General features: G+C 45.7%; 2 protein-coding genes across 3 annotated transcripts in view; one reads left to right on the top strand and one right to left on the bottom strand.

Annotated features, from left to right (window-relative positions):
• Positions 1-17,038, top strand: part of SLC5A10 (solute carrier family 5 member 10) — a 170,706-nt gene that overhangs the window by 29,664 nt on the left and 124,004 nt on the right. Inside the window, exons 6-8 of the mRNA XM_030213115.1 lie at positions 5,927-6,032; positions 8,042-8,122; positions 15,011-15,216. Of these exons, the coding sequence (XP_030068975.1) occupies positions 5,927-6,032; positions 8,042-8,122; positions 15,011-15,216 (393 nt within the window). The remainder of the gene's footprint in view (positions 1-5,926; positions 6,033-8,041; positions 8,123-15,010; positions 15,217-17,038) is intronic.
• FAM83G (family with sequence similarity 83 member G) overlaps positions 15,249-17,038 on the bottom strand; it is a 68,755-nt gene continuing 66,965 nt past the window's right edge. Inside the window, exon 5 of one of the 2 annotated variants that reach the window (XM_030213113.1) lies at positions 15,249-15,705. In XM_030213113.1, the coding sequence (XP_030068973.1) occupies positions 15,334-15,705 (372 nt within the window). In that variant the 3' untranslated portion in view covers positions 15,249-15,333. The remainder of the gene's footprint in view (positions 15,706-17,038) is intronic. The other variant, XM_030213114.1, reaches the window with a different exon arrangement.

Below are 17,038 nucleotides of genomic sequence, written 5' to 3'. Positions count from 1 at the left end.
ATCTAAAGACAATCTAAACAATCTAAAAGACAGGTGTACAATCTAAAAGACAAGTGTAGAGTCGAACTGATAGGGCATACTATATTTCTCGAAAGGTTAGGTGCCGAAAGCAGCAATGAAGAGGTGAGTTTTAAGCAGAGATTTGAAGATGGGTAGGGAGGGGGATTTGGCGTAGGGGTTGAGGAAGATTGTTCCAGGCATAGGGTGAGGCAAGGCAGAATGAGCGGAGCCTGGAGTTGGCAGTGGTGGAGAAGTGTACAGAAAGGAGGGATTTGTCCTGTGAGCGGAGGTTACGGGTGGGAACATAGGGGGAGATGAGGGTAGAGAGGTAGTGAGGAGCCGCAGACCGGGTGCATTTGTAGGTAAGGAGGAGAAGCTTGAATTGTATGCGGTAACTGATCGGAAGCCAGTGAAGGTTTTGGTTAGGGCGAGCAGTTGAAGGGAGTGAGAGATGAAGAGATCGTGGGTGAAGTAATCAGAAGTAATCTCCCAACACAGATTGAAAAAGAAGAGAAGGGCACACATCCTTGCAATATATCCAGCTGCAAACTATGCCAAAACATTTCACAGGACCCCACAGTCATTCTCAAAGGAAAAATAGTCAACATAAAGGAATCTTTCACATGCTCATCTTCCAATGTGGTATATATCATTCAGTGTAAAAAATGTAACGAAGGATGCTATATTGGAGAAACTGGCCAGATGCTTAAGACAAGATTTAATTTACATAGACATCACATGAAGAATGCTGGTGCCAGCCTGGTTCCCACCCCTGTGGGGCAGCACTTTACAAAACCAGATCACTGTACCAGTGACTTCATAGTAAGAATCCTGAAAGGTAACTTTAAAACAATACAGGAACGTAAGACCTTTGAAGTCAGAATGATTGAATATTTTGACACCCAACAAACAGGACTTAACAAGGATCTGGGTTTTCTAGCCCATTATAAACCATAAAGTTGTATTGCTCTGTTTGTCACCCTCCTCTCACCTATCCACCCCTATCCTGTTAGACTATCTCTGAAATGCTTTGATGTTCCCATGCATACCTCCTACCCACCCCCAACCTGTTAGACTGTCAATGAAATGCTTGGATGTTTCACTTATATATACTGTCATCTACCACATTTGCTTATTATTCCGATCTGAGGAAGAAGGGCAACCTTCGAAAGCTAATCAAGAAATGTATTAAGTTATGTCCAATAAAAAAGGTTATCATCTTATTTTCTTTTCCATGTTTTATTTTGTTTGATTTCTATTGATTACCTTTAAAAGTGGACTAACACGGCTACCACACCTCTCTACATGTAGAACCCCAAAGAATAGCAAGATTCTGGAACCCTAAAGAGTAACAAGATTCCAGGCAGAATCTCAAAGAGTAGCAACGTTCCACGCAGAACCCCAAAGAACAGCAAGATTCCGGAATGCTAAAGAGTGACAAGATTCCACACAGAATCTCAAAGAGTAGCAGCATTCCATGTAGAACCCGATCTGGAAGAAGGGCAACCTTCGAAAGCTAATCAAGAAATGTATTAAGTTATGTCCAATAAAAAAAAGGTTATCATCTTATTTTCTTTTCCATGTTTTACTTTGTTTGATTTCTATTGATTACCTTTAAAAGTGGACTAACACGGCTACCACACCTCTCTACTTAAGGTAGAAAATTGAAATCTAGCACCAACAGGTTGTATTCTCAGAACAGCTCTGTTCCACATGCAGGACCCCAGAGGAAGGGCTCTGGTCTAAATGTGTGGATGAGATGATGATTCATGAAAGAGGAACAGGGCAGACCTCTATCATATTTCTCCTCAGCCGTCTTTTCTCCAAGCTGAAGAGAACAGCTGTTTTAACCACATATTGGTTCTGTTTCTGCCCGTGACAAGTCTTCTGTGGAGTGAAGTGAGCGCAGGGTGTAAGATGGCTTTAGGCAGAGGTGTCAGGCAGCAGTTTCAGCAGCTTTTCATGTGACTTGGGCGAGATCCGGATTCCCTCCAGTTTTTTTTCCTCACACTTATAGAGTATTTTGCTTTGGGAGTGCTAAGGTGGCTTGGGTTGGGTTTTGGTAGTCACAGAGCAACTTGGTATCGGTTTGACAAAGCACCCAGGGATTTTGCAGTAAGTGGGATCAGGTAACCTGATAATATTTTGCTGCTTCAGCTGCTTTCATCGAATTCATTAGGTCATAGTTCACGTTAATCTGGATATACATCTATCAGTATATAACAAAGTGGTTTACAGTTATCTAAAATAGAGAAGTAGAGTATGGGGACATAGCCTAGATTACAATATTGTCGCAAAATCTAGCGGGTAATACTAAGTTTAGGTAGAGTATTTATTAAAAAGTGTAAGATAGAAAAGGGAGGAAGGGATAAGGGACAGAGAGAAATTCAAGGACTGAGAACAGGGGGCAGTTGTAGGGTTCTGTCTCACCGTCTATAGGGTTAACTCTCCAAATTACTTCATCAGGGGGGAATGCCTTTGTGAAGCCCACTCCCATCCCATCATTCATTTGCATTATGCTTTTCACTGTTTCAACATTTCAACCTAAATAAGCCAAGTTAGAGAAGCTGATTTGCAGCTACCTGGCTGTTACAGCTGCCTAATAACAGCACTTTAGACCGATGTACAATATTGTACAATGTTTAAAAAAAAAACAATAGAAAGTTATGTGTTGTGTAACTTTTGGCCTCTGTTGTCCTCCTCCACTTGCTCCCCTTGTTTCCCTGCAGGAGTCATTCTCTAGACTTCCTGAGCCTGTACGTCAAGCTCCATCTCTGGCTGTCTTCAAATCTAGGCTAAAAGCCCACCTTTTTGATGCTGCTTTTAACTCCTAACCCTTATTCACTTGTTCAGAACCCTTATTTTATCATCCTCACATTAATATTCCCTTATCTCTTGTTTGTCCTGTTTGTCTGTCCTAATTACATTGTAAGCTCTGTCGAGCAGGGACTGTCTCTTCATGTTCAAGTGTACAGCGCTGCGTACGTCTAGTAGCGCTATAGAAATGATAAGTAGTAGTCTTTGGGATTCCGGAATCTTGCTATTCTTTGGGTTCCGGAATCTTGCTACTCTTTGGGATTCCGGAATCTTGCTACTCTTTGTCCTTATCACTTGTTTGTCCTGTTTGTCTGTCCTAATTAGATTGTAAGCTCTGTTGAGCAGGGACTGTCTCTTCATGTTCAAGTGTACAGCACTGCGTACGTCTAGTAGCGCTATAGAAATGATAAGTAGTAGTAGTAGTAGTCTTTGGGACTCTGGAATCTTGCTACTCTTTTTTCCTTATCACTTGTTTGTCCTGTTTGTCTGTCCTAATTACATTGTAAGCTCTGTCGAGCAGGGACTGTCTCTTCATCTTCAAGTGTACAGCGCTGCGTACGTCTAGTAGCGCTATAGAAATGATAAGTAGTAGTCTTTGGGATTCCGGAATCTTGCTATTCTTTGGGTTCCGGAATCTTGCTACTCTTTGGGATTCCGGAATCTTGCTACTCTTTGTCCTTATCACTTGTTTGTCCTGTTTGTCTGTCCTAATTAGATTGTAAGCTCTGTTGAGCAGGGACTGTCTCTTCATGTTCAAGTGTACAGCACTGCATACGTCTAGTAGCGCTATAGAAATGATAAGTAGTAGTCTTTGAGATTCCGGAATCTTGCTATTCTTTGGGTTCCGGAATCTTGCTACTCTTTGGGATTCCGGAATCTTGCTACTCTTTGTCCTTATCTCTTGTTTGTCCTGTTTGTCTGTCCTGGTTAGATTGTAAGCTTTGTCGAGCAGGGGCCGTCTCTTCATGTTCAAGTGTATAGCACTGCGTACATCTAGTAGCGCTTTAGAAATGATAAGTAGTAGTAGTAGTCTTTGGGATTCTGGAATCTTGCTACTCTTTGGGATTCTGAACAGAATTTTGCTACTCTTTGGGATTCCGGAATGCTGCTACTCTTTGGGATTCTGTATGGAATCTGCTACTCTTTGTCCTTATCCCTTGTTTGTCCTGTTTGTCTGTCCTAATTAGATTGTAAGCTCTGTAGAGCAGGGACTGTCTCTGCATGTTCAAGTGTACAGTGCTGCGTACATCTAGTAGCGCTATAGAAATGATAAGTAGTAGTAGTAGTCTTGGGATTCCGGAATCTTGCTACTCTTAGGATTCCGGAATCTTGCTACCCTTTGTCCTTTTCCCTTATTTGTCCTGTTTGTCTGTCCTAATTAGATTTTAAGCTCTGTCGAGCAGGGACTGTCTCTTCATGTTCAAGTGTACAGCGCTGCGTACGTCTAGTAGCGCTATAGAAATGATAAGTAGTAGTAGTATTTACATACAGTTTCCCTGTATTCTCTGACATGTGTGCTGGTTTCACAGATGTCCACGTCTGTGGCCTGACCACATCAGCTGCTGCTCTTCCTCTGCCTTCTCTGCTATCTGAAGTGATAAGGGGATTTGAACTGTGAGTGCTGCTGTGTAATATTGAAGGGCTCTTCTTCTTCGAGAGATGTGTTAGAGCTGAAGTCTAGCAGTGAGTGAGTCTGTGTGGTGAAAGCTGACTCAAGGACAGAAGGACAGCCCCATTGCCCAGAACAGGGGAACACAACAGTGGCTACTTGAAAGGTGTACGCCCAGCAGTGAGATGATTTCAAGAGATCAGGATTGTTTAGCTGCTTTGTATATGGGATATCTGAGAATTCCCTGCACGTGAACCTCTGCGCACTCCACATCCTGCTGAAAAATTTGCAGGCGCTGTGTCTGCAGATCTTCGGTCGGCTTCCTCTGAAGATTTTTAGACAGCTCTTGGCTCCCTTCCCCATGGCGTCGATCCTTACAAGAGAACAAACCCAGGCATATTAAGTGGTAAATGGTAGCTGCACCCTCCTGTCTGGCATCACATCACTGCCTGCTGCACCCTCAGCTCTGGCATCAAATCTCTACTGTCTGCTTCCTGCCCTGGAAAATGCAAGGAACAAAACTGTCCTTAGTACGGCCAGACACACAAACTCATGGTCATAATCACATCAAGTGCAGTTCTGGGCTGGAAGGGGCTCCATGGACCCCTTAGCCAAATTATTTTATGAGAGCAGAGTATTTGTAATAAACCTGGTTAAACATCCGGGCCCCTGGTTTGGCTGGCGGGGGTCCCCAACCTCCGCCAGCCGAAGCCTTCTTCAGCGCGGTCTCCGGCACAGCCGCGTTCGCTGCCTGCCCCCTGCTCTTCTTTCTTCTTGCTCCTCCTGTGCACGCTGATGCTAAGAAAGAAGAGCAGGGGGCAGGCAGCGAACGCGGCTGCGTCAGAGACCGTGCTGAAGAAGGCTTCGGCTGGCAGGGGCTGGGGACCTCTGCTAGCAAAGGTATTTGTTTGTGAGGGGGCGAGACAAGGTAGTGGGGGGGGGGGGGTGAGGAGGCATGGCGGTGGGGGGGGGGGGGCACTCAAAATGTGCCACCAACTTCGGGCTCTGGCTCCCTCCCACCGTGAGGTCTGGCTACACCCCTGCTGTAAACAGAGTGATTTAAGGGATCTTTGATAGCAATGGGTCTTCAGGTTCATTGGGATTTCATCCAAGCCCATGCAAGGGAGTGAAACAGAGAGTAGATAGCATGGAAGGGCAGCCCGGATAGGCCATGGGTCTTTATCTGCCTTCATTTTTCTCTGTTTTTATATGTTTCTCTCGGCTGTGTAGAAACTGGTTATGGAAATATGTCTGCACCCGTTCTTACCCGCTGAATGTTATGAGCTCAGTCTGGAATGGCTGCTGCTGAGGGATTTGGGTCTAGCACAGCACCTTCCAGTCTCCATGTCCGAGATGAAGAGGATCAAGACGTCAAACAGAACATTGTTTCATCTGACACATTTTAAAAACATTTCTGTCTAAAAATATTGTACATGTAATACAGTGTGTATGATAACATTTAATGTGTTACAATGGCTGTTATTCTCCTTTTACTCACAGACTGACCTTTATTCTGGGGCTTTATTTGTGCAAGTCTGTCTGGGCTGGAACCTCTATGTCTCTACTGTACTGATGCTGGTGGTCACAGCTCTCTACACGATTGCAGGTGAGATGGGTGCAGGTCTCTGTGCTGAATCAGGTCTGTATGCTGCTGCAGGTGAGACAGGTGCAAGTGTCTGTGCTGCTGCAGATGAGAAAAGCGCAGGTCACTGTGTTGCAAGTGAGATGAGCGCAGGTCGCTGTGCTGCTGCAGGTGAGGTGGGTTCACGTCTGTGTATTTTATTTTTGTTACATTTGTACCCTGCGCTTTCCCACTCATGGCAGGCTCAATGCGGCTTACGTGGGGCAATGGAGGGTTAAGTGACTTGCCCAGAGTCACAAGGAGCTGCCTGTGCCTGAAGTGGGAATCAAACTCAGTTCCTCAGTTCCCCAGGACCAAAGTCCACCACCCTAACCACTAGGACACTCCTCCACTGTTGCTACTATTTGAGATTCTAGCAACATTCCATGTAGAAGTCGGCCCTTGCAGATCACCAATGTGGCCGCGCAGGCTTCTGCTTCTGTGAGTCTGACGTGCAGGACGTCAGACTCACAGAAACAGAAGCCTGCGCAGCCTTCTACATGGAATGTTGCTAGTGGAATAGCAACATTCCATGTAGAATGTCCAATAGTAGCAACATTCCATGTAGAATCTCCAATAGTATCTATTTTATTTTTGTTACATTTGTACCCCGCACTTTCCCACTCATGGCAGGCTCAATGCAGCTTACATGGGGCAACGGAGGGTTAAGTGACTTGCCCAGAGTCACAAGGAGCTGCCTGTGCCTGAAGTGGGAATCCAACTCAGTTCCTCAGTTCCCCAGGACCAAAGTCCACCACCCTAACCACTAGGCCACTCCTCCACTCCAAAGTTTTTGCACACTGCTTTTTTTGTAGTAACAGTGTGCTGCTGCAGGTTAGATGAGTGCTGGCCGCTGTGCTGCTGCAGGTGAGACAGGCTTTTAAATTTAGGAGCATAAAAAGTGGGTGGTAACAGCAGGGGCATAGCCAGACTTCGGTGGGAGGGGAGGTCCAGAGCCCGAGGTGAGGGGGCACATTTTAGCCCCCCCAGTGCCGCTGACGCCCCCCTGCCATTTGTGACCTCCCTGCCGCCACCACCACCACCTTTGACCCCCCCCAGCGCCAACCCTTTTGACCCCCTCTCCCAGCCGCTGCCAACCCTCCCCCACTGCCGCCGTCGGGTACCTTTGCTGGCGGGGGTCCCAAACCCCCGCCAGCCGAAGTCCTCTTCTCTGGCGCAGACGCGTTGCTGAGCTGCAAGGGCAGGTTTCTGTTTCTGTGAGTCTGACGTCCTGCACGTAAGGACGTCAGACTCACAGAAACAGAAACCTGCCCTTGCAGATCAGCAACGCGTCTGTGCCAGAGAAGAGGACTTCGGCTGGCGGGGGTTGTGGACCCCTGCCAGCAAAGGTACCTGGCAGGGGAGGGTTGGCAGCAGGAGGGGAGGTCGAAGGGGTTGGCGGCGGGGGGGGGGCAGGGCCAAATCTATGGGGGCCCATGCCCCGTGGCCCCACATAGCTACACCCCTGGGTAACAGGTGAATTTAGGGAATGGAATAGAAGTTAGGATCTTAGCAATGATTTTCAGTACTAGGCTCATAAATCTAGGCAAACAAATGGCAGCCTAAATTTCTGCACATAACTAAGCTTCTAAATTAAGATGAATTTTCAGCTGAAAAGTTATAGTTTGGCTGAAAATAGGGCACAAATTTAGGAGGCTAATTTAGGAGCATAAATTTAGGAACTAAGCTTTTCTTAAATATTGTGCCCACAGCGACCAGCTCAGTAAAATGCGAGCTCAATTCAGGTCACAAATGATGGGTTGGTGACCTAAAATTCTGGGAGTCCACCCACTCACACTTAATAATGTAATCAGGCTTTGTAAACTGTTTGGTGAATTTCTCTTTGCTATTGCAGTGTACCTGCCCCCCCCCTTATTGCATATTTTTTGATAGTTTTTTTTTTACTTGTTGAATTATAAAAAGTGCAGCATGAGAAGACCGGGCTGCTAATCCCAAAGAGAAATGAATTCTTTTCTTCGTCATGACTTCCACAGGTGGCCTGGCAGCTGTCATTTACACAGACGCTCTGCAAACGCTTATCATGATAGTGGGAGCCGTGATCCTGACAGTTACAGGTATGGGACATATTCTCTGCAGTTCATAAGTACATAAGTAATGCCACACTGGGAAAAGACCAAGGGTCCATCGAGCCCAGCATCCTGTCCACGACAGCGGCCAATCCAGGCAAGCTGGCAAGCGGCCAATCCAGGCACCTGGCAAGCTTCCCAAACGTACAAACATTCTATACATGTTATTCCTGGAATTGTGATTTTTCCCAAGTCCATTTAGTAGTGGTTTATGGACTTGCCCTTTAGGAAACCGTCTAACCCCTTTTTAAACTCTGCCAAGCTAACCGCCTTCAATTATACTTACAGAAATGCTTTTCACGATTCACTTTATTTTCTAGTAATGGTTGGCTCAGTGTTTACAAGTGCTGCTGGCAAATCTATGGGGGCCCAGGCCCCCGTGGCCCCACATAGCTACGCCACTGCGAGCGCCTAAAACTACATGCATCTGTTTACACCAGCGAAAATGTGGCATATATCCTGGCACGTAGATTTAAGGTGCAGAGGGCTGGCCATATTACATAACTACAAGCGTAAATTTTGGAATGCCCATGAAATGCCCATTTCCTCGTCTATCAACACTCCTCTTTTTTTATCTGTATTCGTTAGAAGTTAGGCGCAGTGCGTTACAGAACACGCTTAGTGAGTTGGGCGCGTAAATTCTAAATTATTGCCAATTAGTGCTCATTATTGCTTGTGAAGTGCTGTTATCAATGCTAATTAGCTTGTTAAGCCAATTAAGTTATGCACGTTGTTATAGAATCCACCTGGATTTCAGTGTGGATGTCTGGATGCACTATATAGAATTCAGGGGTTAGCGGCTAACCTTAGCTGACCTTTCTTGATTTTACCCCTATTGGGATAGTGCCAGAGTGGAGCATGAGCCATCCCAGGAATTATCCAGATCACAGACTGAATTTTGCCACTCTTGTAATCAGTCAAAGACTACTGTAATTTGCTTTTTGTGAGCTGCTCTGATAGATTGTGAAGGTGATTATTACAGACACTGCAAAATACTGCGGGGCTGGATTCATATGTCAAGCAAGCAGATGTGAAAGAGCAGCCCCATTCCTGGTCGCCGATAGAGGCTTGTGCATTGTTGAAATTATGTACATTGTTCGTGGCTTGGCAGCTTTGCTTCTAATATTAATGCTGTCTTTTCCTTCATGTGATCGAGGCGTTCGCTCAAACCACCAGTTGAATCTTTGTTTTCCTTCCATTGTTTATATTAAACATAGACGCACTGATTCCATTTTAATTTCTTATCAAGTGGCAAAGATTTGGAATTCATTGCCCCTTACTATCAAACAAGAAACCAACTATGTGTTAGAAAGAAATTGAAAACCTGTTTATTTAGTCAGGTTTTAGGAGCTTAACCCTCAGGTTTAGTAACATAGTAGATGATGGCAGAAAAAGACCTGCACGGTCCATCCAGTCTGCCCAACAAGATAAACTCATATGTGCTACTTTTTGTGTATACCCTACTTTGATTTGTACCTGTCCTCTTCAGGGCACAGACCGTATAAGTCTGCCCAGCACTATCCCCGCCTCCCAACCACCAGCCCCGCCTCCCAACCACCGGCTCTGGCACAGACCGTATAAGTCTGCCCGGCACCATCTCCGCCTCCCGCCACCGGCTCTGCCACCCAATCTCGGCTAAGCGCCTTACGATCCCTTCCTTCTGAACAGGATTCCTTTATGTTTATCCCACGCATGTTTGAATTCCGTTACCGTTTTCATCTCCACCACCTCCCGCGGGAGGGTATTCCAAGCATCCACCACTAGGTTTAAATTTTATCATTCCCAAATCTTATCTGGCTGCCTCTTGGTGTAATCCTCATTGAAGTGTGGTATTGGATTGGATAATGCCAGCGGTTGCCACTCTATCTGGATATCCAATCACTCCCCACTATGTAGAAATTGGCATTGAAGATCTGGATTTATTTTTTTTTTTTTAAGTGCTGCCGCTGGTGTTTAAATAAGATGCTGAATTATTGACCTGGTTATCTTTTGCTCAGGCCCACCGAGAGAGAGTGGGGAGGAATTCCCTGAGCCCGGTGCCTCTTTCTCTCTCCTGCTCTTGATGAGACCTGGGTGATCGTGTCTTGACAGGAGCAGAAGAGAGAAAACTCTGGTGCTGGGCCTCCCTTGGAGGCTAGGGAGGAGCAGACACAGCAGGGCTTCGGGCTAGGGCCTCTGGTTTGGCTTGCAGGGGTCCCTGCCCCCCCCCCCCCCAGCAGAAGAGGTCTTTCTCCAGCACTGCTCTTCACTCTGCCGCACATGCTCAATTTTGAAATCGAGCATGCATGACGTGAGAGAAAAAGCAGCCGCAGGGGTAAGGCAGGCAATATGGCGGAATGAAGAGCAGCGCTGGAGGAAGACTTCCTGGTGGGGCCTTGGGATCCCTGCCAGCCAAGGTATTTGGAGGTGGAACGGGGGGGGGGGGGGGAGCGGCAGTGGTGATGATCCTGGGGCGGGGGTGCTGCAGGCCCTGCCCTGGGCCCAGAGGAGGGCTCCCGTCCTGTCCCAGGCCCAGCTCAGTCTCTTGGTGGCCCTGGCTTTGCTTATTCTGGTTTGTTCTGACCTAAGAAAAAGGAAAATTAACACCCTCCCTCTCTCACCCCCCCCCCTCCCCAAGAGCAAGATCCCTCCCAACATGGATCCCCACCCCTTATAGGCCCCCTCAGGCCTACCTTTAAAATCCCTGGTAGTTTAAGGTCCAAAGGGAAAAGTAGTCCTCACTTATTCCTGCTCATCGCTTCAGCTTCAAAATGGCTGCCGTAACTAGTGGCAGTGTCATGGTACGACCAAGAAACAGTAAGTTAGACCAGTAAAAAAAAAAGTGTTGCCTCAGATTTTGTTTTGTCTTTATTCTTTATTTCTGTGTCCTGATTGTGTGATGCCTTTTCTATACTACCCGCAGTGGTGAGGGGACATGCGATACTACCAGTACGAGAGAAAGGGTTAATCTCAGAAATAAACTTGAAACAGACTCTTTGGGAGTTCAAGTCTTTTATTTGTTTCCTCTCTCACACACTTTTCTGTTCTTAAAACCAGATTCTTGGTTCCATGTAATAAATACGATGGGGGGAAAAGGCTGTAGTCAGCGATACAGTAATATAGTTGACGTAAGGCCGAAATTCAGTTTGTTCCAAAATAGCCACTATCAAAGGTGTATTATCTACAGTAAAATATACACAATAGATATCCACATTCTCAGTATTAAAATTGTTCTGTGAAGAAGTCAGAAATGTACAGAATTCAAGGTATGTGATGAAAACAGCTTTGGCTTCTCTTCTTCGAAGGCGACCAACTGATTCCATCAGTGCAGCGTGTACTGGTTGTAATATCAGAGGGGGAGCATATGCTCATATTTTGCCCCTTCCAGTATGCTGCCTCCTCCTCCAACACCTGCCCTTCAGCACCCTTCCTCAGTAAGAAGCAGCACTCACTATTGTAGCACCCATTTAGGTTCTGTGTCATAAAACTGGAGGCTTCTGTGTTTAAAATTAACAATCCCTGTAGACTGTTGTCCTTAAATGTCTATGCTCTTGCTTTATAATAGGAATAGAACAAAAAAATATAATTAAAAACAAGGTTCTTCTTTTTCAAAACCTTAAAAAAAAAATCCTATAAACATATACACACACACAGAAAAAAAAATATGAGTTAGCCAAACAACAAAGGAAAATGATATACATTGTTTCTGTACATTTGAAGATACATCCTGGTACAGATGGTTTTCCGATACCATCTAAATGGTTCTGGGTAACAGATCTGGAGTCTGAACACAGCCAGGTAGAGCAGCAATGAAGCAGAAAAAAATATATATACATCTTCCCTCTCTGGTACAATATGTCATAAAACACTGGCTGTAAACAAATTCTGGAGTGAGGAAGGGGAAAAGAAAGGGACATTTCATTTTCCAGTGTAACAAGCAGGCCTAGCCTGGAGTCTTCCCTGTAGATGGGAGGTCATGTCTTTAGCCTCCCAGATCCTCCTCACATGAAAGAGACTCTTCTTATATGGTCAGACTGTCTAATGCACAGGGGGGGTCATTCTCTACAGGTCGCCTAAAGTTAGAGATCAGGATGACGCATGCTAAGCGTAAATTCTATGACGCTGGAATAGAATACCCATGGCTGCTGCAAGGGCTCAGGCGTGTAACCAACAGTAATTCTATAATCTGTGCACTTCAATGTTGGGAATGCCCCCCCTCTCAGGTTCAGGGCCCCCCCCCCCCTTGCAGCTGCACTATAGATTTTACACGCTCAAGATGTAGAACTTAGTAACATATCATAGTAACATAGTAGATGACGGCAGAAAAAGACCTGCACGGTCCATCCAGTCTGCCCAACAAGATAAACTCATATGTGCTACTTTATGTGTATACCTTACCTTGATTTGTATCTGCCATTTTCAGGGCACAGACCGTAGAACTCTTGCCCAGCACTAGCCCCGCCTCCCAACCACTAGCCCCGCCTCAACCACCGGCTCTGCCACCCAATCTCTGCTAAGCTTCTGAGGATCCATTCCTTCCGAACAGGATTCCTTTATGCTTATCCCACGCATGTTTGAATTCCGTTACCGTTTTCATCTCCACCACCTCCTGCGGGAGGGCATTCCAAGCATCCACCACTCTCTCCGTGAAAAAATAGTTCCTGACATTTTTCTTGAGTCTGACTGCAGCTACGCAAATAATTGCAAATTAACGCCAGCACTAATTATTGCCTGTTGATGCCAATTAGCTGCTAATTTACCAACTAAGTTACACGCATTCTACAACCTGGGTTCCCAAGTTTCTAGAATTAGGGGTTAAGGGTCTAGGAGAGAGCTGTGACTTGTGGTTTCTATGCAAAGGCCATCGCTGCCAACTAATTCAAGTTGTTATTTCACTTGACGTTGTTATGTACTTGTCTTGTGTTCTGACTGTGTATTTTTTGGAACCTGCCAAGGGACACTGGATTGGTGGGATAAAAAAAATCTATTAAACTTAAATATAGTTAGGCTCAGGGCTGCTGGGAGACACAGGCAGGCCTAGGGCAGAACTGCTGACCACCGCTGCCCCCTCACTTGGGCCGCCGTGCTATCCCCCCCCCCCTTGCATCGTCCTCCACATTTGGGCACTCATCTGCCCCTTTACCTGCCTGTGTCTGACTGCTCCTCTCTCGGTTTATCGTCTCCTGCTCCTGTGTGCTGGGACCTGGATGATTGCATCAATGCGATAACGCAGGTCATCGCGTTAATACAACCATCCGGGTCCTGGCATACAGGATAGGAGACTCAGACTCGGAAACAAGCAGGCAGGAAGAAGCTTGCCAGTACCAGTCCCCCCCCCCCCCCTTGGAGGCCGGACCTGTGGAATTTTCCCCTCTGCTCCCCTCCTCTCGGCGGCCCTGGTTGGGCTAGGAAGAGTTATTAAATGAGCAGGGATGACCTTTGGGATATGGAGGCCACATTTCCATAAATCGGCAGGGGACAAAAACTGGGGCAGTATGTGAAAAACGCAGTCGCTCATTTGTGGGGCAGGCCCTAAAAAAAAAACCCAAGAAGGAATAGAATGATTAATTGAGAGAGATTTTCTCTCTTTCTTTTTTTTGTTTCACGTTGTAACCTGCCCACAGTGGCAGTTCTAACTCTAACCACCTGACTGGATGGTCCATTTTAGTCTTAGAAACTGATAGGCCAAGTCTACAACCTAAAACAAAACCATGACGAAATGGTCCTGATTCTTTGTTCTTGCAGTAAAGAAATGTGCATGAGATCACTCTGACCAAGCTAAAGAGACAATGGGACGACTGGAAAAGCATTTCCCAGAAAAAGCTTCTCTTCCCCTTGATAACCCAAATTTAATACCCAGTGTTGGCTGCAGAAAACGTTTACAAACCTGAGCAAATAAACCTGCCGAGCTGCCAATTTGACCCAGTCTAACAGCTCCATCCTAAGGCATGATGGGACCTGCAGATCCGAGTAGAACAAAAACAGAAAATGCTTTGCTATTTTTGCCAAAAAGTCTCTATTCTGGAACTGGGTAACTTGGCAAATATGGACCTGTAATGTGACACTGCATGAGTGCATCTGTAAGTTCAAATCAAGCATTTCCAAAATGTTGCAGACACTGTTCCGGAAAGGGGCCCATCCATTGAGTATATACAGAACCAGGGTCTTTGTAAACTAGGCATTTGAAGCTTAACGTTTCCCAAAGATCCACAGCTGTGAGGCTCTTGTATTTCACGAGATTAATGTAGCCAAACCAAGCTTCATGTCAGCACAAGATCTGAGACCACATCTGCTTTTCCTTCCAACCTCGTACACTGCTCCCCCAGCCTTTGGGCCAGACTTCTAGTAGCCATATTGGTCCAGCACATAATTGAGCCCCTGACAAAAAGGTTCATCTAAAGATGTTGTCATGAGTTTTGCAGACCACAGATGTGATCTCAGACTATGTACAGCATCATCTCGGGATTATTGTTATGCTGGTCCCAAAAAATATATCAGATTCTGGCCCAGAACCCAGTGTTCAGACCAGGGAGCACCGAGATAGGAGTGAAAAAACAGTTGCCTGAATTCAGATGTGATATGGATTTAGCAGCCCAAAGCAGCAGAGAAATCCCTAAGAGATATTCCATATATACAGAGATTTCTGGGCTGTATCCAGTGTGCAAAACATCTTAATTAATTATTATAAAACAGAGAGAGCGCACAAGTTGAATCATCAGACAAGTGCTAAGAAAATACAACTATGGACTTAATGTTTCCTTTCTCAGGCAAAAAAAAACCCCAAAAACTTCCTTAATATACAGAAAAGAGTTTCAGGAGCAAAAATTCCCCACGGACTTGACAGTTACTGATTTTTCTCTTTCTGTTTTTTTTTTTTAAACCCTGCTCCCCTTTTAGCTTTCAATAAGATTGGAGGTTATCAAAACCTCCAGGAAGCTTACTCCAAGGCTGTACCATCGAAGATTGTTCCCAACACCACCTGCCACCTGCCCAGGTCGGATGCCATGCATCTTTTCCGGGACCCCGTCTCTGGAGATCTGCCCTGGACCGGAATGACATTTGGACTAACTATTTTGGCCACCTGGTACTGGTGCACTGATCAGGTAAATGTAAACAGCTTGCCCTCTCCCATATGTACATTAATCCAAGCAGCAAAGTCTACAATACTGGAAGCACAAATGTGATCCTTGAGTCTGTAAGAAGTGCAGCCTCCATTGTTACTAGTGGCCTCTCCTATTCAATGCAACCCCATGAACTCCTAGCCTACTTTTGAGGTGTTTTGACTGCGACAGTTTGGAGTACGGGATGCCAAAAGGGGTGCTCATCGCATCTGGAGCGCCCTGAGCGTCCATGAACGCAGGGGCTGTGCCCGTCCTGTGCTGGCGAGCTGAAAACGCTGGCTGGGTGTTGTTGAACCTTGGCATGTCCGCTGAAGGGTTGTTAGTATTGCTGGGGTGATGATAACCCTCGATCCTGTCATCCCTGTAGTTGCTGCTTGCATGTAGTTCCTGGTTCTGTCCATAGGAGTCACTGTGGTCCATACTTCCTTTGAATGGTGCTCTTGATCCAAATTGATGAACTTGTCTCCTCTGCTTAATAATAAGAAAAAGTTAGTCGTTCTGGTTGTGTTTTTGGACTTACAAAATGAGTGTTAACATAATGTAATATTTTGCATTCACTTTATATTCAGTGTCATCTTATAAAATACACTGTGACATGTTTAGAATTAGGACTGTGAAATTTGTAGACCGGAAACTCTGGACTGTAAAGCACCCTTGAAACATTTTTATATTTGGATATGAAGAATTTATTGATATATTTGTTTAGTAAATTTTTTTTTTTAGTTGCAAAGCCTGAGTATAGAGGCTGACTAAAACCATTTTGTTACTTGGTTTCGGACAAAACGGAAACCATAAATGAAACTGCACTGCACCCCCTCTTCCTGAATAGGGAACAGCTCACCTCTGAGGCCTCCTCCCCCCCCTCTCCCCGGAACAAAGGCAAGGCGACTCTCCCCTGGACCCATCCACTGCCTGTAGGGCAAGACCCCTCACCTCTGGGCTTACTGGGGGGTGCAGTGAGGGCAGGAGCAATCCGCACTCGTCCCTGATGGCTCCACTGTCAACGTGGCTGCCGGGACTTCAAGCAGCACCCATGCAGGCTCCAATCTCAACACCAATGCTTTTACGGTACGTTCAGGGGTGGGAGGCTTGCCCTATGGTGGGTGGGGAGGTACGGGGGGGGGGGGCCTCATTTTTTCCCAGGGGTGCCTTGGACAGGAGTTGGTGGGGGGAGGGAGAGGGAGAGGGAAGCAGGCAGTGAGTAGAGGCTGTACCAGTCCTCAAAAAAAGGACCAAATTAGGATTTCGGGTCAGTTTTGGCACCAAAACTGAAATTCAGTCGGTCTCTGAAAAAGGACCAAATTAGGATTTCGGGTCAGTTTTGGCACCAAAACTTAAGTAGAGGAGTGTGGTAGCCGTGTTAGTCCACTCTTAAGGTTATCAATAGAAATCAAACAAAATAAAACATGGAAAAGAAAATAAGATGATACCTTTTTTATTGGACATAACTTAATACATTTCTTGATTAGCTTTCGATCACCCCACCCCTCACCTATCCACACCCATCCTGTTAGAATATCAATGATATGCTTTGATGGCCCCATGCATACCTCCGACCCACCCCCATCCTCCCACCCTGTCAGACTGTCATAGTAATGCTTGAATGTTTTCACTTATATACACTGTCAGCTAGCACATTTGCTTATTTCCGATCTGAGGAAGAAGGGCAACCTTCGAAAGCTAATCAAGAAATGTATTAAGTTATGTCCAATAAAAAAAGGTATCATCTTATTTTCTTTTCCATGTTTTATTTTGTTTGATTTCTATTGGCACCAAAACTGAAATTCAGTCGGCCTCTGAGAAT

Source organism: Microcaecilia unicolor, chromosome 8 (genome assembly GCF_901765095.1).
Source record: "Microcaecilia unicolor chromosome 8, aMicUni1.1, whole genome shotgun sequence".
Classification (NCBI taxonomy): domain Eukaryota; kingdom Metazoa; phylum Chordata; class Amphibia; order Gymnophiona; family Siphonopidae; genus Microcaecilia; species Microcaecilia unicolor.
Note: the sequence above shows the minus strand (reverse complement) of the source record. Positions and strands in the feature narration are given on the sequence as shown.